This window comes from Odontesthes bonariensis, chromosome 6 (genome assembly GCF_027942865.1).
Source record: "Odontesthes bonariensis isolate fOdoBon6 chromosome 6, fOdoBon6.hap1, whole genome shotgun sequence".
NCBI lineage: Eukaryota > Metazoa > Chordata > Actinopteri > Atheriniformes > Atherinopsidae > Odontesthes > Odontesthes bonariensis.
The window spans coordinates 40,470,715-40,494,450 of NC_134511.1; the positions used below are offsets into that span (position 1 = coordinate 40,470,715).

At 41.4% G+C, this 23,736-nt stretch overlaps 1 protein-coding gene across 1 annotated transcript in view; it reads right to left on the reverse strand.

Moving 5' to 3' along the window:
* Positions 1-921: 921 nt before the first annotated feature.
* The window catches only part of sv2ca (synaptic vesicle glycoprotein 2Ca), a 31,603-nt gene continuing 8,788 nt past the window's right edge, over positions 922-23,736 (reverse strand). Inside the window, exons 3-13 of the mRNA XM_075468802.1 lie at positions 16,028-16,208; positions 14,356-14,507; positions 7,345-7,478; positions 6,770-6,859; positions 6,255-6,365; positions 6,063-6,151; positions 5,527-5,691; positions 5,198-5,331; positions 4,244-4,450; positions 3,931-4,090; positions 922-3,743 (exon numbers count right to left, since the gene is read on the reverse strand). Coding sequence (XP_075324917.1) covers positions 3,560-3,743; positions 3,931-4,090; positions 4,244-4,450; positions 5,198-5,331; positions 5,527-5,691; positions 6,063-6,151; positions 6,255-6,365; positions 6,770-6,859; positions 7,345-7,478; positions 14,356-14,507; positions 16,028-16,208 — 1,607 coding nt within the window. The 3' untranslated portion in view covers positions 922-3,559. The remainder of the gene's footprint in view (positions 3,744-3,930; positions 4,091-4,243; positions 4,451-5,197; positions 5,332-5,526; positions 5,692-6,062; positions 6,152-6,254; positions 6,366-6,769; positions 6,860-7,344; positions 7,479-14,355; positions 14,508-16,027; positions 16,209-23,736) is intronic.

The following is a 23,736-nucleotide window of genomic DNA, read 5'->3' on the forward strand; positions in this document are numbered from 1 at the left end:
AGTCCTAAGGTCAATTTAGAATCACCAATTAACCTGACATGCATGTTTTTGGGCAGTGGGAGGAAGCCAGAGTAATATACACCACAATAATAGAGAGAACGTTGTTAAATTTCTCATTTGAGATTTCAGAATGCATTAAAACTGCTATGTTTTTGTACTTAATGCTGGCTTAATTGTAAGATTACTCATTTTCTTTTTTTTAAATGTTTTCCTGTGCATTTCTTTGTGAAAGAAGAAATTGTAGCAGAGTTGGTGAATTCGGATTACATGATATTAGGTTCTGTAGGTCATCTTATGAAGTGGCCAAGGAGTAGAGGTTTTACACAGAGAAAGGAACTCTTAAGGTCAACATTAGGAAATAAATAAATCCACAGAATGTAATGCCGGACGAGAGCAGAAGAATTTTCCAAGTTCGCATGAAGTCAATAGAAGTTTTCAAATAAGTTTCTTCAAAACAATCCACGATTTTATCTGGGACCCGGGGAGGTTAATGGATTCAATACATCATGTTGGAAAAGCTCGTCTGGACTTATTTTTACTGCTGAACTTAAACATCAGGACAGGAGAGATCTTTCTATGCTTGATTTTAGCCACTAGGTGACAGCATCATTCAGCTTTGAGCCTACGGCAGAGGAAACCTGAATAAAGTTGCACGGTTGCTTTTCCCTGCACCGATTCAATCGGCATGTGTACTTGGAGTTGATTCCAACGCTTCATGTATCACAGTTATTATACTCAATATCACATTTGTTGTGTAGTTCATTCACATTGCACTGCTTTCATCGAGCTGCTGTTCTAAATACACCAACAGAGCGGATCAGTTTTATTCTAAAGCTTAACAGCATAAATTATGTGAAATAAAAACACAGCATAATTTTGCTAGAGAACATAACTTTTATTATATATGTTCAATAGCAGCACAGTCTGCATCCCTGTCTTTCCGGTGTCTAACCTCATTCGCAGGGCATCATTTGGCAAATATTTCTTCACATATTTTCTCGCGTATGGACCCCTGAACACACAGCTCAGTCATCTTCTGACTGTCAGGCCCTTTCACATTAATATTCACAACTTTATTATCCACATACATAAGAGTAACTCCATAAAACGGATGAATAGAACCTACAAGAGTGATACATTCACATTTTTCCTCGACAAAAAATCTGAATATTGCCGTCATTTTCTGCCAGGAGAATTTACAGGAAGAACACAAATTTAAGCACAGAAGAAGTGAAGTTTTTCGTACATACATGCAAGTTTACGCGCACACACACACACACACGCGGCAGTAGCAGGTGAAAGCCGAGGACACACGGAGATGTACAACAGAGATAAAGTGGATGGAGTCATCGCTCGGATAAATCAGGAGACATGAGTCAATAAAGAAGCTCGGACACATTTAGCCCAGAACATCATCTATATTAGCTTTGATATGTACATAATATTTACATTCTCACACCAAATACCTCAAACATGAAAAGTAATCGTGTTTCTCCCCAATACACCCACTAGCTTGATCAGCCTCTATCTTTTTAACATATCTAGAACTGAGCAGATCCCTCCCTTTCATATTGTTGCTACAGTCAGCAGTCAACAGTGCTGGCCTTCAGTCACTGCTCTTATCTGCCATACTCGTGTTTTAAAAATATCTAAACCATGGGGTCAAAAAATATCTGTTGCATCAGAGCACTTCACTTCACAATTTATTTTCAACTCATTTTAGAAAATGCAGGAAAAGGTTTTGGAAGTGGATGCACACAATTTTCTTTTTCTTTTCTTATTGAATAGCTGAGTGAGCCAGCCGCAGTGGAAGAACAAATCACGCCTCTACCGCAGTCACAGATACTACAACCCCAGAGAAATGCCACAGAGCGTGAGCTTATGCACAGGCACAGATTAAACGGGACTGAAAGGAAAAGCAGAATGTTATAACCTGTTTGTTATAATTAGAACTATGATATATATAATTATGTTATAATAGTATAGTATAGTATACCATTTTTTTTTATTTCACTCTCATAAATCTATGAAAATAGCAACATGATCTTATCAATTTATCGTGAACAATGTTCACTGAAGTCTGAAAAACAAAATGCATAATGAATGAACTTACTATTACTTATTTACTTATTCTTAAAAATCATACAAACTTAATATGAGTATTTATGAGAAGAATAGAATAAAATTAAATAAATAAAGTTTCCTCAATGACATTTTCACCATGAGGCATCCATTGTCCCTCATAAAGAGGTGCTTGTTACTGAAATTACTTTGCAATCATGCACTAAATTTTAAACCTGTGATCATATTGTCATGATGCTATCTGTGTCGTAGAAGAAAAGATGTATGAATAATATGGATTAAATGACAAAAACCCGAATCTGTGAAGCGCCTAAGTTGCATATATACAACAATTGTTTTCAAATTGAATGTATTTAGTCCCTGCTCAGTTTGTGTCTGTTCCTTCTAACCTTTGGACAGCACATGACTACGGGCTGACTGCACCCGTCAAGGAGAGGCACATTAAAAAAGGCCATTTAGCATTTTAAAAGGAAGCAGCCGGAACACAAGCAGGATTCAAAACTAAATCAGAGGGAGAGGTCATCGCAGAGTCTTTTATGTAATAACACGACACACGGAGGGGGATGTGGAATACCAGCATTTGGCCAAAATGAACAATTCAACACTCCAACTTCCACAATAACACAAGGTCAAATAAAACGTCCTCCAATTCAGTTTAACATACAGTAACTAGTACAAGAAAACAGCTTCTTTTTTTTTCATTATAGCCGGGCAATGCAAAGGACTTGGTCTGCTATGTAAATGATCATCTTTGAAATGTCGCAGATGTGGGAAAAAATGCCATGTATCAAAATACGGTGTTATGTGTACACTATGATTTAAGTGCAGGGTTTAAAATGTGTGAGAGTCATCTATCTGCAAGCGTTGTTTCTTTTTTTAACACTTTTTATACATTTCTGCATGACGAGTTTCTGCACACGTTCCCTGTGTACTATATGCAGGTCCTGTGGGTAAGCCAGCTGTCAATGAGTCCTCTCTGTCTGATCATGTATTCCCTGCGTTGTCACACAGCAGGTTGGTTGTGCTCATTACAGCTTGTTTTTCACTTTTTTCCCCATCTGGCTTGTCTTAATAAGACTGTATCAATATTAAAAGCCTTGAGCTTCAACCATGCGGTGTCTCCGTGCAAGGTTATGACTGCAGCTGGAGGGTGAAACCACTCAAACAAAACTCCAGCCAAAGCCGCAGCTTTAAAACCTGAGCAAAATCTCATCTTGGTCATGTGAAACCCCCAGACAAATCATCCACATAAGGACTGAGCTTATAATACCCTCACAAGGATATGATTTGTTATGATGAAACCCCAAAACACGAAAAGCTTGGCTGCTATCTTGCTTAAACTAAGGTATGTTAATGAAATGTGATTAATAGTCTCAAGAAACAAATAAACCAAGCCACTTGCACTCCTTCCACCATAGCTTTCCAGTCTTCCTCTAGGACTCACGGGTTTTATCCCAGCTGATGCACAACACTGGTGTTACATGAGGACATTCGCCCGGGTGTCAGGCAAGCGGAGTGCAACCAGGCCGCCCCCAACGAGCACAGACGACGCCATGAGGATGGGTATGGCTTTGGTGATGCCGACAAGAGAACCAAAAATCAGGTTGCCCAGGACTGCAGCCAGCTTGCACAGAGCATTGCAGAACCCAAAGCCCGTTCCCCTGGTGAGTGAAACATCAGGAGGAAGAGGAGAAGGAAAAAGGGAGGAAGACAGAGAAAAATATGCTGAAGTTGATTAACTGGCAAAACATTCTACGATTTATCTGCCTGTCTGTTCATCAAAAGTGATCCACAAACAAGTCAACAACAACTGCATCTGCAAAGAGGCACGCGTGTTTGTTCCCTCACCTCCTGGCAGTAGGGAAAGACTCTGTAGTGACCACATCCAACGAGTTCCAGGCAGAGATGCTCAGGCCGTTGTACAGGCAGAGCATGAAAATCATCATGGACTCACTGGTGCCAAACCACAGGAAGAAACAGCTGATGCCCGAGAGGACCATGGAGCCACCTGATGAACATGCAAACACACATAAAAGCCAATGTTACAATGATCTCTCCTATTCAATGATCCAGCTGGTGAATCATTTTGACATTCAACAGTCATTCTCAGTGGCGCGTCACCTAAAAACCGGTCCCAAGTCAAAGACGAACGCTTTCTTACCTAACATGGACAGACGGCCAATTTTGTCCATGAGAAGGGCGGACACAATGTTTCCAGGCAGGACAGCCAAGGTCCCCAGGAAGTTGATGAAGTAAACCCAGTAGGCACTGTAGTCATCATCAAATGTCATCTGGCATCCTATCTTGTTGTGGGTGAAAGTGCTGTTGATTACCTCTGTGCCATCAATCAGCTTTGAATCATCAATATCTGCCCACATATTAAACACAAACAAACAAAAAACATCAATGTACCTAAATGTCTGGAGACACAATGACAAAGCATACAACTCATTTTCCAGCAAATGCAAAAAAAAAATAGAAAGCAATGATTTGCAAATAATTGTCTCAAAACAGTACAAGGAGTACAACATCAAATCTCAGCCACATTTTGTATTCATATACAGTATTTATATACAAACAATGTTGTTTGGAGATGTCTTGCAGAAATAAGCAAAACCACCCCTGAAAAACACATCATCTGGATGGCAGCACATGTTGCTCCAAAACTTGCATTTAAACAAAGGTGCCTTGACAGATGTGCAGGTTGCTCGTGACATGTACTGTAACCCATCCTATCTCTTCACTGTTGCTGGCTTTTGGGAAGAGTAATTGCATTCGATGACAATGGTTTCCAAGAGATGTCTCAGCTTTCTGGTCTGAAAAATGAAGAAAATGCAGAGGTGCCCCAAAGCTGCATTTCATTTAATGGCAACTCTCATGGTTGAAAAAAGACTGTGGAGAAATATACAGGTAAATGACTGCACTTCTCTCTTGTCCTGTAACCTTAAAAAACACTTTTCTGGTGAGTTTGTTGACTTCCTCCTTGGCGTCATGTCTTCTGTGAAAACTACCTGAGGATGTTCTCTGAGCTGCTCATAAAATCGTCTTTGGGGGGAAAACAATGAGACTCTTGAACTGAACTTGACGTTACACAGGGGTGTAGGGGGTGACTCACCTGTGTTGAAGAAGAATGCGTCGATGAAAGTACAGTTTCTGAAGTAGGAGCCCACCGAGGTCACATCATCAAAGTAGCAGTTACGAAAAGTAGAGTCAACAAAGGTGACGGACTTCAGCTTCATGTTGATAAATCTGAGGAAGGACCATTATGTTCACTCTTCAAACTGTGGCATAGTAACCCACACATACCTCCATGTACTCATTTGCATATCACACATATAGTAAAGTCGTATTCAAATGTAAGTACAGTGTATTAACATCTACACTAAATTGTATTGTGTAAGACTTTGTAACCTTTAAACCTGCAGGTAAGTAGACCTATCTTACTGGTCATTAATGAAGAGGCCATTTTTGTGGATCTGGTTCTCCAGGGTGAAGTTAAAGGTAAAGCCTTCAATGCGTTCATTGCTGTGCAGCTTAACTTTGGAGGCATAGTCATCTGCCTGAAGGTGTTTGATGACATCGGGAAACCAGACAGACAAGCCGTAATACCTGTGATAAAAAGGAGACAAAGACAGTAGGTTAACAAGTATGAACTGATCAGCTGGCGTTCAATAGATTGTTGGCTTTCGTTTGAAGTCTGACATAAGAATGGACAGAGAGACACAGTGGAATGCCAGGAGACAGAGGACTGCTTGTTTTTTTATTTTGAAAAGGTTTTTTTCTTTATCTTTGACTCTTTCTCTCCCGTCTCTGCACCCACCGATGAAACAACATCGATCCACAGACTCTGATAGGTTTTGAGACCACGCAAGCTCTGCACAGCAGAGAGATGAAGATGACAGACATGCGATGTGGCCGCCAGCCTCCCCAGAGCTATTATATGACCAAAGACACAGAAATGACATCAGAAAGCATCTCACCCAAAAGACAGCGTGAACCACACTATGGCCAGTCGCATCATATTTTCTTGCATGGGGTACTTAAAACACTTCATGAGGTTCAGATAGATCTAAAATGAGATGAGAGACTTATCATTATTAGATAGAAATATTCAACAAAAAGAAAGACTTTCAAACAGCCAAAAAAATGAAATGTAAAACATGAATATTTACCCCGTGTATTTCAGTCTTTATCCTAAAGAAAGCCTTGGAAACCTGGTTTCCGGATTCAGATTCCATTTCAACCAATTCATCCATCTGTCTGGGAATTTTGATCCTGTTTACCTGTTAAATTAGTAACAGAAAATATAATTATACTCACAGTACTAGAGTTTACTTCATATTTGGGTTGTATTTCTTTCCTAACACTATTTCTGAAGGAGAAAGTGCGCATGAAAAGCAACGGAATATCTAATCAGAATCAAAAAGGTGAATATAAATGTGTAGTACAGTAAACGATCACTTCAAGAAGCATGTGTTGACTAAGCGGCTTTCCCAAAGTGCAGCTCACGCAGAAAATAAGCCTGAATGACATAAAACAGCTTTCAGACACATCATAATTCAGACATGATCCTGCACAGTGAAAGCTTTAAAACCTGCCCCAGCGCTGGCAGAATATAAGCCTCTTTGCTACCTTGAGCATCAGGAAAAACCAGCCAAGACGACACGCCACAGAAACAAACACTCACGGTGAAGACTTTCTCCGGCTGCCCACGCGCTCTCATGTTCGTGTCGTGGATCTGTTTGAGGATCATCCAGGCCTCATCATGCTTCCCCACCTGACAGGAAGGAAAGTCAGGGGGAGACGGGAAAGATGAAATACATTCATAGGACCGGTCTCACAGCAACAGCATGGCATCCACAATTACTGTACATGAATATAATCCTTTGATTTCTCCATGATGAGAGTCACGACAATGGTGACTCATTTCACTTCAAAGGGTTAATTATCCTGCAGCAGCCGACCTACCGTCACAGATCTCTATGCCTCTGTTTTCCAAACACACAGAAGACCTAATTAAAGAGTTTTGCGTTACTCCCACTGTTTTGGCCTTGACCAAACATCTACTGGAAAATGTCTAAGTACCCCCAATTTGCCTGACAAATGCTCAATTCAAAATTGGCAAGCGCATACAGCTGTGGACACTGAGAGAGCACCGTGACACGCCATTCTTTAAGATACAACTAATACAGAAGAATCCGGTGAGACAAAAAATAGATTTAGTCTGAATATTTGGTTAGATCCAAAAAAAGGGCAGTTTACCTCAAGGTAGAACCTGGGGCTTTCTGGCATGAAGGTAAGAGCCACCACAGCACACACACATGGCAGGGCACACACGACGACAAACACCCTCCAGCTGTGAAACTGGTAAGCTGAGCCCATACTGAAGCTCCAACCTGTAAATGGCAGAAAACAGGAGGGCATATGAAGATGGAAGATATGCAGATCAAGTCTCAATTCACATCAGCTGTATTCATGTCTCATAAGTAAACAAAACGACTGCGAAAAACCAGAAAAGACCAAAATGGACATTTTGGTCTTTTGAAAAGCCACAGACAAGAGAATCAGACAGATTTCCAGTGACAGATTTCAAACAAGCAAATGAGGTTGCATAGTGTCTCCAGAGGGTGGCAGTGTAGATTACATTGTTTGTGGTTGGGATTTAGTAGAAGAAGTAGTTGTCCTAATTGGAAATAGACACAGAAAAAGCTTAAACAACAACAACAACTGCAATGGGCATCCCAAAAGGAAAAGAAGTCTTCTTTATGAATTCATTTCATCGCTGAGAACCTCTCAGATGCACCCGTGCATAGCTCATGCTCAAGCTTAGATTAAAGGAACTGAAGGAAACACTTTTATGGGAAACATTGTGCTGGATGTCGAATGGCCTCTTTATTATGACCCTGAAGTGCTAAAACAACACAAAGTGAAAAAATCAATAACACAGAAAACTTGAACGCATGAGAATACAAAACTGAAACAGACAGGCATTTCAGAAAAATACCATAACAACCTAAACTAATTATTTTCTCCTGATATGTTGTTTCTTTTTATTTTTGCATTTTCAGAAATGTTTGTTTTGTTGTTAGTTTCAATGTCGCAGTTTCTGAAATGCCGTCATGTCTTGTGAAATATTACAGACTACTATGTAATATTTGTCATGAAAAATGCTTGTACTTTCAAGGTTGCTTCAGAGTCTTTGATAAAACAAAAATTTATTGCAAAGTCTCTCAACCAATCCCTGAAAAAACACATATTTGCTTGCGATGAAATCAAGCAAGGTGAGCATTTATGCATATAAGTGGACAAGTACCACAGTTCACAGTTTGCCTTATTGATGAATGAGCCGCTAATGCCCGAGCTATTTAGTCTATTACAGGGGACTGATAAAATGAAGTAATATGGTTAATCAATAGTCTTTAAACCCTGTTACCAAGGCAGCAACTAAAAAACATCAGTTGTAGTGAAGATGTTATTATTCTCTCTCTTTACCAGAGGGAGCTCCTTGAATTGAAAGGCTAATTCTAAATGTTAAGTGTGAATCTCGTACTACAAACGTAAAAGGGGCTTCAAATAAAAGATGGCATTTAAATGGTCTGAGCAGAGGGATGTGTGAGCTCAGAGATGAATGGCTCTGCTGAGGAAGCGGAGAGAGGTGCACAGGGACGGGTTAATTGAATGTGTAGGAATAGAATTGACTGTTTTCTGCGAAGTTAAATCTTGTTGCACCTGATCTCAGCCCACAGGCGGTCTTCCAGACTCATTAATCATTGCAACATGCACACACGCGCGCAGATAGGAGGAAAAGCGAACCTACACACACGTGTAAAAACGCCCGGCTGTGTGCACTAACAGAGAGAGCTAGCACAGAAATTAATAATACGGATAACCGCGTACAGATTACACCGACACAATAATAATAATGCCATGTCACACTCACTCCCACCCACAAATACACAAGCAATTACAGCAACCACGCATGCAAAATTATACATCGTGCATTTCCATTTTCTTTTAGCAGGGGACGCTTTAGCATTATTGTGTAAACCAAGCCACAGAGAAAGGCTGCAGAGTACATGAAAGCATCACAAAGTTAGAGATAATAAAAAGTCATGCCTTTCATGCCAAGATACAAAATGACAACAACAACAACAACATACAAAAAAACGCGTTCATGGTGCTCTCTTTATTCCAGAGCTTCAATCTGCCAGACAAATTTAGTGAAGAGTGGCACTAAATGTCACATTAGATTATTAATAATGTGCTGAATTAAATTTGTGGACAGCCACTTGGACTTTTCAAACATGGAATTATAAGCTGTGTAAGTATTGGAAGTGTGTGCTCTCAGTGACTTTTTTACATTTTTGCACAGCAGGCTCAGAAAGGGGCTGGCATGATTGTCGTGACCTCCCACGTCCCTTTGCAGATCGTGCCTCATGGAGATACGGCTCCAAAGGGAACATAGCACCATTATTCATCAACAGGCGTAGGAGGGAAGCCACAGGGCAGGGAGGGGGTTAATGCGGATGGTTTAACCGGGGAAAAAGGCTGCTTAGAATTCATCTTGCAGCATATTAAAAAATCCAGCTTTGATAGCTGCTAAAAACAACAGTTTTCAAAGGTTGAGGGCATCTGTCATAAGCAGCACGAGCACATCCCAAAAGGGAAGAGAGAGGTGGAAAATTCTCATTATGAGCCACAAAAACAAAAGCGAGGACTCAGTCAAGTAGAACCAGTAAAAAGGACGAAAGCAAGAACACTGTAAAAAAATGTTCTCTTTATTGGCTTTTATATTTTTATATCTATATATACATATATTTACTGGAGCGGTTCGCAGCCGAGTGTGAAGCGGCTGATGAGAATCAGCGCCTCCAAATCTGAGACCATGGTCCTCGGCCGGAAAAGGGTGGAATGCCCTCTCTGGGTCGGGAATGAGATCCTTCCCCAAGTGGAGGAGTTCAAGCATCTCGGGGTCTTGTTCACGAGTGAGGGACGAATGGAGCAGGAGATTGACAGGCGGATCGGTGCGGCGTCTGCAGTGATGCGGGCTCTGCACCGGCCCGTCGTGGTGAAGAAGGAGCTGAGCCAGAAGGCGAAGCTCTCGATTTACCGGTCAATCTATGTTCCTACCCTCACCTATGGTCACGAGCTGTGGGTAGTGACCGAGAGAACGAGATCGCGAATACAAGCGGCCGAAATGAGTTTCCTCCGCAGGGTGTCTGGGCTCTCCCTTAGAGATAGGGTGAGAAGCTCGGTCATCCGGGAGGGGCTCGGAGTAGAACCGCTGCTCCTCCGCATCGAGAGGATTCAGATGAGGTGGCTCGGGCATCTGGTTAGGATGCATCCTGGACGCCTCCCCGGTGAGGTGTTCCGGGCCCGTCCCACTGGGAGGAGGCCCCGGGGAAGACCCAGGACACGTTGGAGAGACTATGTCTCTCGGCTGGCCTGGGAACGCCTCGGGGTCCCCCCGGAAGAGCTGGAGGAAGTGGCCGGGGACAGGGACGTCTGGGTCTCTTTGCTCAAGCTGCTGCCCCCGCGAACCGATCCCCGGACCAGCGGAAGATAATGGATGGATGGATGGATATATACATATATTCCAAATGAAGAATAAATTATTTACTTAAAGACCCTATGAAATAAATGATTTGAATGATTTTTTTTCTGTTTGAAGTTTGGATTTCTTGAACATTAGACAATAAACTGAGTTTATGATGGTGTTTCAGTTGTTGGGCAGTAAGAGAAATGACCTTCATCCATATCTAGCATGTGTGTATTCGCGCTTTCTCTAAGTGCCTGTATTTCTTTCTCTGTCTTTGTGTATGTGCCAGCGTTGGGTGTGTGTGTCTGTCTGGAGTGCCCAGAGAAATGAAGAGAAAAAGAAAGTGAGTAGCAATGAATGAAAGGGAGGGAGTTGTTCAGCATTGATGACCGTTTCTACAGAAATGTTGCACGACTTCCTGCCCCTCAGGGTTAGTGTTTCTCTGGCACCAAAGGAAATCTCATTACAGGGATTATACATATAATTGACTCAGTCTATGGATGACTGATTCAGCAATCCCTGGCTAGGATGGATGGATGGATGGAGATGGATGGATGGATGGATTGAGATGGATGGATGGATGGATGGATGGATGGATGGATGGATGGGTGGATGGAGATGGATGGATGGATGGATGGATGGATGGATGGATGGATGGATGGATGGATGGATGGATGTCAGTAGGAAGGTAAGTTGGTAGGTTAATTGTTTGATTGCTGATTAATTCCCCTAACTAAGAAATAGAGGGATCCAACCCACTCGTTACAGTTAAACTTGGTTATTTTTTTCTTTCCAGAAACTGCATTCACATGCAATGTCAGCATTTCTTAAAAAATGCTTTGGTAATGTGCACAAGCACATACCTGATCGTATAGCTACATCACCAACTGATCTTTTTATAATGAGATTCAGAGCTGTTTCAGAGCCAGCTCATAGAGACTGTCACTGGTATTCCATTTTAAGTGAGTCTCTTATTGACTTCAGTGGCGTCCATCTTACATCAATGTATTATGAGTTCTGTGAAGGATATTTTTCTTTCTTCTAGAAACGCCCCTTGAATATGACACTGAACCTATAAATGGTCATAATACGGCCTTTTTAGTCCTTATAAGTGAGTTTTGTCAAATGAAGTGATCTCACTTGCCAGCAAGTGAACGTTCAAATTCTCCCATCAGTGTGATGCTAATCTGTGCAGAGCAGACCTGCTCCAGAGCTCCAGCTGCGAGTCTGGCAGGGGGCTTTTGGGAGACATTAGAAGTCAGCGAAAAGATAAACGAGAATAGTGTATCAGTGTTTGGCCACTTGTATCAGAGCCCATCAGTGATACATCACTATACTTTGTTTTTTACTGAACAACAGCTTTAGTCCTTTTGCCCACACATCATAGTGGTGTTGGCTGAAGGCACTGCAGCAGTTCAGGGAAGACATGTAATCCACTGATGAACGTTGGATTATGTATGCGAGACACGTAGCTCAGTCTCAGAGAGATAGAGGCAGAGTGGTAGTGTATCAGAGAGGATAAGAGCAAAGTAAGATCACCACCATCCATTCAATATGATATCAACAGATCTGACAGCCCTCATGGAGACTCATGAAGTCCTGGTTTCAGAGACTTCTGCGAGTCCTTTACCAGTGTGCTTCCTTGTGAAAGGGTCTGCAGTACAGCAGTGCGCCTCTTTCAGCAGCGTGTAAAAAAGAAACCGGGAAGATCTTTAGCGGAAACTCCATTAAAATGCTTCTTTGTGTGTGTGTGTGTGTGTGTTAACTTGAATGACCTCTTCCAGTGTCAGATGTTATTGCCTTCAATTTTCCTTGAGGAAGACCTGTGTGTGTGTCTGCAGCGCTAGTAAAGCATCATCCATGCAACTTTCTGCTGCACGCACACGCACACACACACACACACACACACACCCTCAGTCTGTATCTCTCTCTTACTGACGTCACAGGCCGGCTAAAGTGTGGTCTGGCCATAAATCACCTCTGGAAGTAGCTTTGTCCTATTAGAGCAAGGAGAAAAACCTAATTATGCTTGATCAAGAAGAACACTCTGCAGAGACAGAGAGGGGAGGTAATAAAAGGAAGGACAGAGTTAGACAGAGAGATGTGGAGAGTACAAAACAGGAGGAGAGACGGCAGCACAGGGAAGAAGCAGCGAATTAAAGGCAGGGGAGAAATGAAAACATGGCATGGAAGAAGAAGAAAGACAGTTCCTCAGTGAGCAACATCACTATTTTTGCTGACATGTCTGCTTTAAACAAAATAGAAAATTGTCAGGTTGTTTTTAGAATTCGCTCAGGTCAGACGAAATTGAAACATGTACGAGGTATTTCTTTACATTCATGTTGAACTGGTGGGAAAGATACAGTCTATCCAGAGAAAGAATTATTACCTTAAATGCTGAGGCATAACAAATTCCAAGGCAACACGAGCCTATCTCACCCTAAGAATGACTTTAAACAAGTCCATGTAGAATCCAGGAAGCGCTCCTATACAAGCAATACAACCCACTGTTCTCTATGAGCATCATTCAGTTCACTGAGTGTAAAAAAACAAAACACTTTCGTCACCTCCTACATGTATTCAGAAGAGGTCCAAAAGTGATCTTTATTTTTCACTACTGAGGACTATTTGAGGAAGTTGATTTAATGTTCACATTTAGTCCATATGTCACCGGGATTGACGTTAGGGAAAAACAGTGCACATCTTGAGATGGCATGATACATCATCTCCTGTAAGCTACAGAGCCACACAGCCAGCTCGCTGTCATCCAAGACAAACATGGCCGTGATATATCACTGTTGTAACGCAGACGTTGTGCCTTTGAACAGGCCAAACCTTTTACTCTGAGTACTTGGGCACATGAGTTACAGCATTAAGCCCACTGTTTTATTCTACTTTAAAGCCTCTGGATGTCCACAATTGAAACATTTCATATCAAAAACATGAATACGTTGGAGTTACGCCTTTGTCACGTTCACATCTGAGCAAATTATAAAGGCTATTGTGTGTTTTGTGCCATGTTGTGGGTGGTTAAAAAGAGGGCAGAGCGACCGTCTTTGATGCACTGCCAATATCTTGAGTCGGCTGTGTAAGTCCAAATATAATGAATGAAGAGGATTGATCGAATGTTGTTGCAGGTTTGGTCTTTGTCTGGGTCTTAGGTATGCTTACTTCACATGAAAACGATTTTCATGTTCACTATTCACCAGTGACCACAGATGTTTTTTGTTTTTTTTAATGCAGTATTGTCATAAATCACACCCTCTCTCTTTCAGTCTGTGCTGGTGGTAACCATGCATAAGTTAATCTCTTAACCTCTACCTCTTAGCATGCAGCCACTTAGAGCTATTAGGTGATTGACTTAAACAGCAAAAAAAAATTACACATTCGCCTGTGATCATGAGGGGAGGGCTTACAGCTTTAGGACTGTAGTCGCGAGCTTAGCATGAAGTCCCATTGCCCTGCATTCTATAAGTAGACTGATGCTGAACTCAATCCTGCAAAGTGGCTCATCAAATATTGTTTGTTTTTTAACATATTTGCCCAAATCATTCAGACTCATTGAGAAATCCAGCATTGATCTAAATTATATATCGATTGGCTGAACGCTGACAAAAATAATAAAATGAAAAGATTCTTCTTTTTTTCTTTTCTTTTTTTTTTTGCAGCTTTAGTCTGTTTCAATGATCCCATTTCAAAGCCCACACTCTTGATAAGTTCACTTTTAAACTTACCGTAGTGTGGTATGATGGCCCAGGCCATAGCAGATGCATAGATCTCTCCAATCATCCAGAACATACAGAGCCAGCTGAGGTGTTCTCCCCTTTTCTCCCTGGACAGCACCTCTGCAAAGAAGGAGAAAACAATGGGCACAGCACCTCCTATCCTGCAAGAACCAGAGAAAGAGAAGGTTTATATGAGTGAGAGTCTCAATTCACAACAGCAACATTGCCTCGTTCATTTCTGGGTTTAAACATTTTTCTTATATTTGAAGTTAGAATTGTTATCTCACTCAATTCAGTTTGTGTCTTTTTGAGTGGGTCAAAGAAGAAAAACAGACATTGTCATTTGGGATGACTTTTTTTTCTCTCTTCTTCTTCTTCTCCGGGGAGTTTTAAGGGGTTATTTTCCGCATAACTTTGGGCTAAATATATCCCCCCCCCAAGATGCGACACAAAGAAAAAAAAAAAAAGAATACTTCCTCACGATTCAGGGACACAGGTCATACTGGCAGTCTGGACAGCATTTTCAATTACTCTAAGAGTCTCTGGAAAGAATGATGTAGGTGCAATTACTAAATTAGCTCTTAAGGGGATGGTTCTACTGCCAAAGACGATAACATAATAAATCACAGTCCGTGCCAAGTGTCTATGTTGGAAGAGGAGTTTCTCGCAGAATGTTCCTTTTCACATTATATTTAGAATCAAACCATTCATGGTTTTCACAGTTGTACGAGAGTATTACAGTTATCAAACTGACAAGTAAAACTTTACAGAGAGAGACTTTTGTAAACTCTGTGGTGAAATTATTACGATGTACAGGGAGTAATGCATAAAGAATGTATATATGGACAGTGACAATCTTCTTAAAGACTTCACAAAATTAAATCTCCCTCTTTGTCAAGGAGGTACACTTTGATTTTGGACATACAGGTGCAGATTTACTATTGATTTGGGCCCAACACAAAAAACGTTCAAATGATTCAAGTAGAGTTTTTTTTAACTTAAATGACTGGAGGAACTCAAGGGACCTCAAAGGAGTCTTGCCGTTCCAATTTCTGCTTTTTACATGTATCTTACGAGTGGATAGTGGACTTTGGTGACATATCACAAATAGGTAAGCCCAAAACTATTTCTTTGTACTTGTTTTTATAGCCCAGCAGATAGGCTCCAATGACTCTTCCTCACTTATGTGTGTTGTCTGAACTTAACCAGAAAAGAAAGAAAAATTAACAAATTTGAATGTGGTAAAATAAAGACTGAAGTCATCTATTTATCTTGAGTGTTTCTGAAGTATTTTAACAGTATTTTAATGCACAATCGGGCTTAGGCTTGAGGCTCATGGCCTGTTGTGTAGCAACAAGAAAAAGCTTGATCTTTGCTGTATGTTAATTGAAGCTTTCGATAATCAACAGACCTGCTTCTTTGAGACCAGGCTAATTTACGCCGCTCCTATGACTCGGTTTTTGTCATTATTGAAATGAGCTGGTTGCTCCTTCTGTTTGCACAAATTTGCATCAAAACTACTGGTGCTGTTTCAGATTTCCAACCATGTACTCACTTTCCCAGTTTGGTAAATCTGACCCTTAGAGTTGCCTCTGAAAAATCTGAATTAGAGGTTCTACCGCGCATCATTTTACCGGACTCATGGGTGGCTACAGAGTGACCTTTGCTTTATCAGACTTACCCGAAGCCTGCGACGAAACGGCAGAGAAGGAAGAGACCATAACCCTGGACAAAAGATGACAGGAAGGCAAAGAAGCCATTTGTGGACATGCAAATAAGGAGGCATTGTCTGCGGCCCAATTTGTCCGACATCCCTCCCCAGAAGAATGCTCCAAACATCATGCCCAAGTAAACAATGCTGCCTGGAAAGAGAAGAGACAAGCCTGATTTTTGTTTTCCTTGATCCACAGCACATAATCTCACATTTCTGTATTCATGTGCCTGTGGTGCCAGTGTTTCTCTGTAGGTGAATAAGTGAGCCACGAGTGAATGAGGAACTTTCCAAAATCATTTTTTCCTGTCTTGAAAACGTTATACAAGCACTTTGAGAAGAATTATATCTTTTGACCCCTGCTACTTTGAGGTTGATGATGAAATTGTTGTTTCTAGACACCTTCTGCATGTAAATTTATGCTCCGCTTTGAATCTCCATAAACTCTTGAGGGACAAATCTTAAGCAGCTAAATTCTCCATTATAAAACACTGGCCACTTATTTAATTTGAAACAAATATAGGTGAGCTTGAACCAAAACAGCACTGTGGGAGGCAGTAAAACTGACAGTTTATCACTTTGAAATACTCTTCTTGTATGAAAGGACCTTGTGATCCGTTATGAATTTGAAAATCTTGAATACAGCTTCTTTGAAATCATATGATAATCTAAGTTGTGTCCTTATTCACGAAAACAAGTCACCATGCAATCAAATATAGCCACAGCATATTTGTTCCGCTGACCATTTGTGCTGTTTAAGACTGTTGGTGAGAGTGGTATTGGTTTTGGAAAAATAGGCTGAAAAGATTATATTGGAGTAGATGGCACTGTCTCTGACAGACAGTGTCTGATCAGACCTCATGGTGAGGCTACTTATGGTAAATCTACAAATGCCACTAATTTCAAGTAGGATCTATCCTCTCTATAAAGATCATCAGCTGTATTTTGGCACAGAGGGTGATGTGCAAAAAAGGCAGCGTCACTACATGTGCACAGCAATTTGCGTCCTCAGCTGGGCAACAACAGTATCTATGAACTTTTCCCCTCATGCAAGCGCTGCTGATCAATGTTACTGTACACATTTCAACCAGAGCAGACAGCACTGAGTGTTTTTGATACAGGTAATGGAAAGTCATTGTGTACGTGTAGAGGACATCTCAGTTATTAAGGACTCTCAGGTTATCAATGACAGAGACATCCATGAGAATCCAGAGAAAAAAATGCATCTTCGATCATTGAGCACTGAGATGTTTACATCTAGTAATTATTAAAATGTTTACATTTGCATTCTCTCTTTCTTTCTTTCTTTCTTTCTGCGATACTTTCAAGGCACAGTACGTAAATTCTAAACAACGTAGATTAACAAATAACTGCACAGACGAGAGGAAACTAATTGTTTATTTGATGTGGGTAAGGATTTCCCTGTAAACTCAGCTGGAAGACCCCAGGTCACACAGCCATACTGAGGAGTAGATTCAGTGTGTAGAGGAGAGCACACAGGCTTTGAACAATGTGGAGACAAATGTGAGCAGTAATCCAGGGTGACTATACAAAAGGGCCCTCTGCTCTCTTTTAATCTCTCTCATCAGAAATGGGATCAATGCTCCAACAAAACAGCATTGATTTCTTTCACTGATCGTCACGATTCTGCCCAGAAGCGAAGAGGCTATTATTACTGCTTCGCTCCATGTTGTGTGTTGCACTGCGGGGCTCGGAGCTTTCGTGGAAGTGCAGAGAGCAACTCCAGCTGGACTTTTTCTCAATTATTTCACTTCCAGACTGAAACATTATGTTACATTAACTAACAGATGATACTATCTCTGGTTTGCCTTCATCGGTGACCAAACTTATCTTACATCAGTTTGACTCTTTCGCAGTAGCTCAGCTATCTGTCACATTTGACATACATGTAGTTACCTCCTCACGGTCTCATAAATTCAATTCTAAACTTAATGGACGTCTTCGGCCTATATACAATACAATTTACATTTGCCTCATGAAGCAGAGGGTAGATATTATGAGGGAGAACAGACGTACATCCGTTGGCCACCTATTTCTCTGCCACAATGTCCAGAGAGGCCTCTTAATTTACCTTCAGCCTTTAAGTTTGCATGCTAATAACCTTTTTTTCTCTCCTTTTTCTTAGTTTAGGGTTTTTCGAGATGCTGGTACGTGGCAGACAAAGCAAAAAACAAATTCCTGATACTTTAATGCCCCTGATAACAAAGATAAATAGTTAAGTAATGACTACATCCTCACAGGACAGTCAATTACGTAATGAATTTATTGATGTTCTGTCCGACTCGCTCCACAGTATCTTTGAGCATGATGTCAGCGGTGCCGGCACCAGCAAATGGGAGAGCAGTGAACTGTTGTGTAATGTAAAACAGAAATAGCAAAGACATCGCTTAACACTACACCGTTTGAGTAGGATTATCTGGCCATGTTTGTAATGTATGGTACACACTTTTCCATAAGAAGGATTTCTAATTTGTTTCTATCTAATTTGAATAGATGTCTCACCCTGAAGAGCATTGATATTGCATATATTACTAGTGTTACTTTTATATTTAAAGCCTGCTTAAAAATCGAACATTTTAAATAGATCCCGACTTAATGGCTCTCATAAGACTGTGAGATGTGTATCAATTTAGAGTGAAGGGCCCGTACAGACTCTGAGTGCCATTAGAGAATCACATTGTGTCGAGGGGAACTCTCAGGCAGAAGCAAAAGGCTTTGCCACATGGCACTTTGTTGAGAAGTAAAAACTCCAATTCTTTCAAAAAACTGGTAATTCTTTCAGCAAAATCCCACTTAGGCACATAAGACAGAACAAATTCCACAGAGCTGCTCTTTCGAACTAGAATCCTACAAACACAAGCACACACACACACACACACACACAGGACAAAAGAAATCTACTGTGGATTTTTATCTTACAGACATATTTGTCTCTTTTGATCTGCTCTTTTGTTTATGTGAAGGAGGAGAAACGGATCAAATCCAAATGTTACAAGATCAAGCACAAACGCAGGCAAAATAAATAAATCTGTAGTGCTAAAGCAATGAGGGGGCTGTCAAAAGGGAGAAAAAGGTGTTGAGGAAATGGAGTGCAGTAATTACCGGGTAGGGTGAGAGACTGACAGTGGGGAGGGAAAGATGGGGGCCAACCCTGGTGCAGTGTTTTCTGCCTTGTCACATTCCAAGGGGCCCCCCTGAGAGACGTGGGAGCGCTGATCTGCATCACGACCCCTTCTCTGATTTCATGCTTTGATGCTCTTCACTCTCAGCGGTGCAAACTGTTTCAGTATCACGCAAAACACCCTCCTCTTTTATTCATAATGATGCTACTATCACACAGCAGCACGTCTGGTGCATCCCTCGGCCACGCGTCGATACCTTACTCACACTGTCTCTATTTTATCTCGACTACTTTGATGTTATGTCTGTTCTTTCTTTGCCTCATCTCCCCTCCCAGCCTTTTCTCAGTTTCTCTTCCTCTCCGCTTGCCTCTTCTCATTTTGCTGTCCAATATTTGGGTATCCATCTCTTTTTTCTTCCTAATGTCTCTCCCTTTACACATCTGTTTGTCTCTCCTCTGTGGCACCCTTGCATTTACAGCGTTTGCATTAGTTTCCACGCTGCTGCCCCACCAACAGCTCCTTTACACTGAGCAGCGTGTCATCATATTTGTACTACATCGTGTCAGTTTGATCGGATTCATGCCACCTCCGCAGAAAAAGAGATTGAAGTGTTTTGTCGTATTTAAGTCATATCATTGGGGACAGGATTTCAATAGAATCTGTGTGAAAGTAACCCATCGCAGGGCTTAGAGTGCATGGCTTGGAATGCCTCACTCAGCATCTGTAACGATCCAACCTTCATTAACTTTAAAGACTGTGATCTTTTTGAATTATACATTTTGATGCTTTAAAGCCCCGGTAAAAGTAAACGTTAGACATGGTTTGCTGCTGATGTTGCTGGTGACAGCAGGTTTGGTCCATATGGAGACGCATTTAGTCCCATTAAATGAACCCACTTTTCACCCCACACATTCTCTCACACAATTCAGAGCTAGCTGCACTATTCAAGTAGTGTAATCTCTGCAGTGATGCTAAGATCTTACTGCAGTTTAGCCATGCTCAGCTGCCCCTGGACCACGCAGCCTCACACAGCCCGCCAGCTGGCTCACACTGACTGGGAGAAAAAGAGGGAGTGATAGGAAATGAAAAGTGACAAATAAGGAAAAGTACTATTGGGATGGAGCTCGAAAGGTAACAGAGGGTGACACTGGGGCACAAAGAGGGACAAAAGAGCTAATGGTACAAGAGATCAGATGACAGGGATGCAAAGATGAAAGAAAATAAAGCAGAGCATAAACATGAAAGGAGGGAGAGAAGGAGATGTGAGGAGAGCTGAGATGAGAGTCAGACAAAAAAAAATGAGGGAATTTCAACGGGCAAATATCAGCCTAAGCGAACAAATAAGAAATGATAGGTTAGTGCGTTCCCTTTGTCTGTTGTGTCTGAGACGATAGCTAAGCCTCTCCCTCACTGTGTTGGTGTGCTAAATACTACCAGTCTCCACCTGCCTGCTCCAGTCCACCACACCTCCCTTCCCATGACCCCTCTCTGAGTTGATCATCTCTGTACTTCAGAGCTGTCTCCTCACTTCTACTCTTGTCAGTTCATGACATATTGCACCTCAAAGTGCTCGTCTTCCCCACTATTTCCCTTATCATCCTTTCTTATTTGAGATATTCACTAGTACCCTCCTCCCCTCCATACCCAACAGTGCATTTTTCATTCTGATGCAACGTTGAGATTGCAGCCAGATCAGGGTACTCCTACTGAATTGGAGGCAGTAATCGAATCTGCACTCATCCAGTCCACTCAGGTCTTTGTGTGTTTCGTATTGTGCTATCACTTCACATTCAGCTCCGGCTGGCCGTTATGTGGATAATGGAGCTGCACAATGCAACACTGATCGGTCCAGATAAGGTAGAAGTAACCAAAAACAGTTGCTGATTTTGGAATTCATAATTTCAGTGTTTTCCCTTTGGGATCTGAGTTGTCGAGATAATTTCTTTTTCTTATTAGTTCATTTCAGAGTTCATTTAGTTCATTTTTTGTCTTTTGGAGGACAGACAGGATATGTTTGGCCGTGGTTCCTCAGGTGGGTCATCTCCCCGTACAGGTAATCCTATAAACAGCCGTGCTCCTCTGATGAGACACGTGGCATCAGCAGACGCTCCTTTCCATCTGTCACGGCATGTTTACATGCACACAAGAAACCAGGTTGGTCAGAGAAATCAGGCTGCAGAGCAAATCTGAGAATATGTTTACGTCTATCATGAGCACATATACCTGCCATACACATGATCTTACTTTGGACTTATTCATATTCATCACTCGTCACCCACTATGTAGCAAGAGTGCTGATCTAGGTTGAACAAATATGAGCAAACCATCTTATAGAATTACAACCCAAATTCCAATAGAGTTGGGACACTGAGTAAACTGTAAAATATTTGTAAGAACAGAGTGTAGGGATCTGCAAATCTGATTAACCAGTATTCAATTCAAAATAGAACACAGAAACCAACAAACAGAACATTTTTGTCAGCTATACTATATAGTAATCAGTCTGGAAAACTCCAAATGGATACTAACAAGGTCACAGTAATCACACACGTACAAACACACACAGCAATCATGCTCACCTCAATGGGGAGGAGCCTCAAGGCAATCAGTGGGGGAAAGATGAGCTTGGGGAAGAATGGGGGAAGGAAAGCGAGGCTCACTGAATGGAGGGTGAAAGGGGGGGAATCTCGAACAAGGGGAAGCAGAGCGTGGAGCATGAATGCCTGCAGGACTTTGCTTGGCTAGAGAGGAAGAAAGGAGTTTATGGATGCTTGAAAAGAGACAGAAAAACAAAGGTGCTGCGTACACATGTTGTGAGGGTTTAACAGGGACAACATGAAGCAACAAATGCTGAGTTTTGCTTTGGTGTTCTTAAGACACAATATAAACATCTCTGAAGACTTAACGCCTAAGGATCTTTTTCTAAATGTGACATTATGTGCACATCTTATCTTTAATGCAATTACTGACTGTCATCCAGTTTTTAAAACTCTTTTTCAGAGGTCTTTTCGTATCGGCTTTGCATCAGGTGTTAGGTGAAGTTGATCTATTGTCATGCTTCATTGTGGCGGTTAGTATCTAAGGGCTGTGTGCCTGATTTAATGTCCTCTCCACTCTGGTACTGACACAGTGAGTCAGACTCTCTATGTAGCTCTGTGGTGATGGATTATACACCTGCAGCTACCAGCACCGCTGAAACTCCATCTCGACCTATAAAGCACGCAGGGAATACCAGCTACCCTCCTAATCCTGGCACAGAGACCAGTGGACTGAGACGCCTCATCTACAGAATAAAGTGTGGCATGTAGAGCAGAAATGCACAGGACTAATCCTATTTTTAACAATAACAATGTTCGATTAGTTGCTGATAATTATCCTATAATTATTTTAACGCGTAACATGTTAATGATGTTTGTTTTGCACGGTAGAATGGCAAGTTTTTGTATGTTGCTGTTTGGACCGGACACGCTTGCTCCTTTACATTTAGATCACCGAAAAAAGGAGTCGGTAATGCTTTATGTAGAGTACCTTGTAATACAGGTGAGTTAAAAAAGGAACAAGGTTCACAATAAGCTCATATAAGTGTTGATCAAAGCATTATACATGTGGTTATTGTTACGGTTGGATGGTAACGTCTGTGATCATTTTGATAAGGAAAGGAAAAAATGTTTAATAAAGATATTATAGGAATGTGGAGTTTACATCTTCTGGCTTTCAGTCAAAAAGCATGCATGTTAGGTTCATTGGTGCCTCTGAAGTGAACCCAGGAGTGAGTGTGAGCATGCATGGCTGCTTGTCTCTGTGTTGGCCCTGTGATGAACTGGCAACCTGTCCATGGTTCACACTGATATCTCATCTAATGGCAATTTGAAGGCTCCAGCCCAACCAATTTCAATAGCCATCCAAAATCACGACAACCAGGAGATGAAACCAGGACGCCACTCTCCCAAAACCCTATGATGACTGTGTCCCTGGCCCAATAAATTTTAGAAATCTAAAATCCTGAAAACCATGAGACCAAATTGAGACCGAGAGAAAAACAAAACCATTAATAAATATTGTTTGCTGATTTTTAGATCTCTCTCGTCAAAGTTTTCTGTTGATTAATCAATTGGTGATCAACCTTTTGGTTTATTTTGCCTTACAGCAGCAGGAGGATCATTTCAGCATTAATTAATCACCTAACCCTTAGCATTTAGATTTTCACATTCCTTAAACCACTGGCCGAGGAGGAGGTGTGGCAGCTATTTTCAAATGAGGGTTACTAATCAGTCCCAGACCCAAGACTAGTTTTAGCTCTTTTGAATACCTAACTCTTAGTTTTTCTCACCCAAAGTGGAAATCACATAAACCACCTCTATTTGTGGATGTGTATCATCCACATGGCCCCTTCTTCTGAATGTCTGTCTGAATTCTCAGCTTCTCAGAGAACAGATAAAGTCCCTTTAACATTTACTTAGATCTTGAAAAAGACAACCTAAATGTTTCCCTTAAATGTAAAATGTACACAGAGCTGCTCATTCTCTTAATCATACG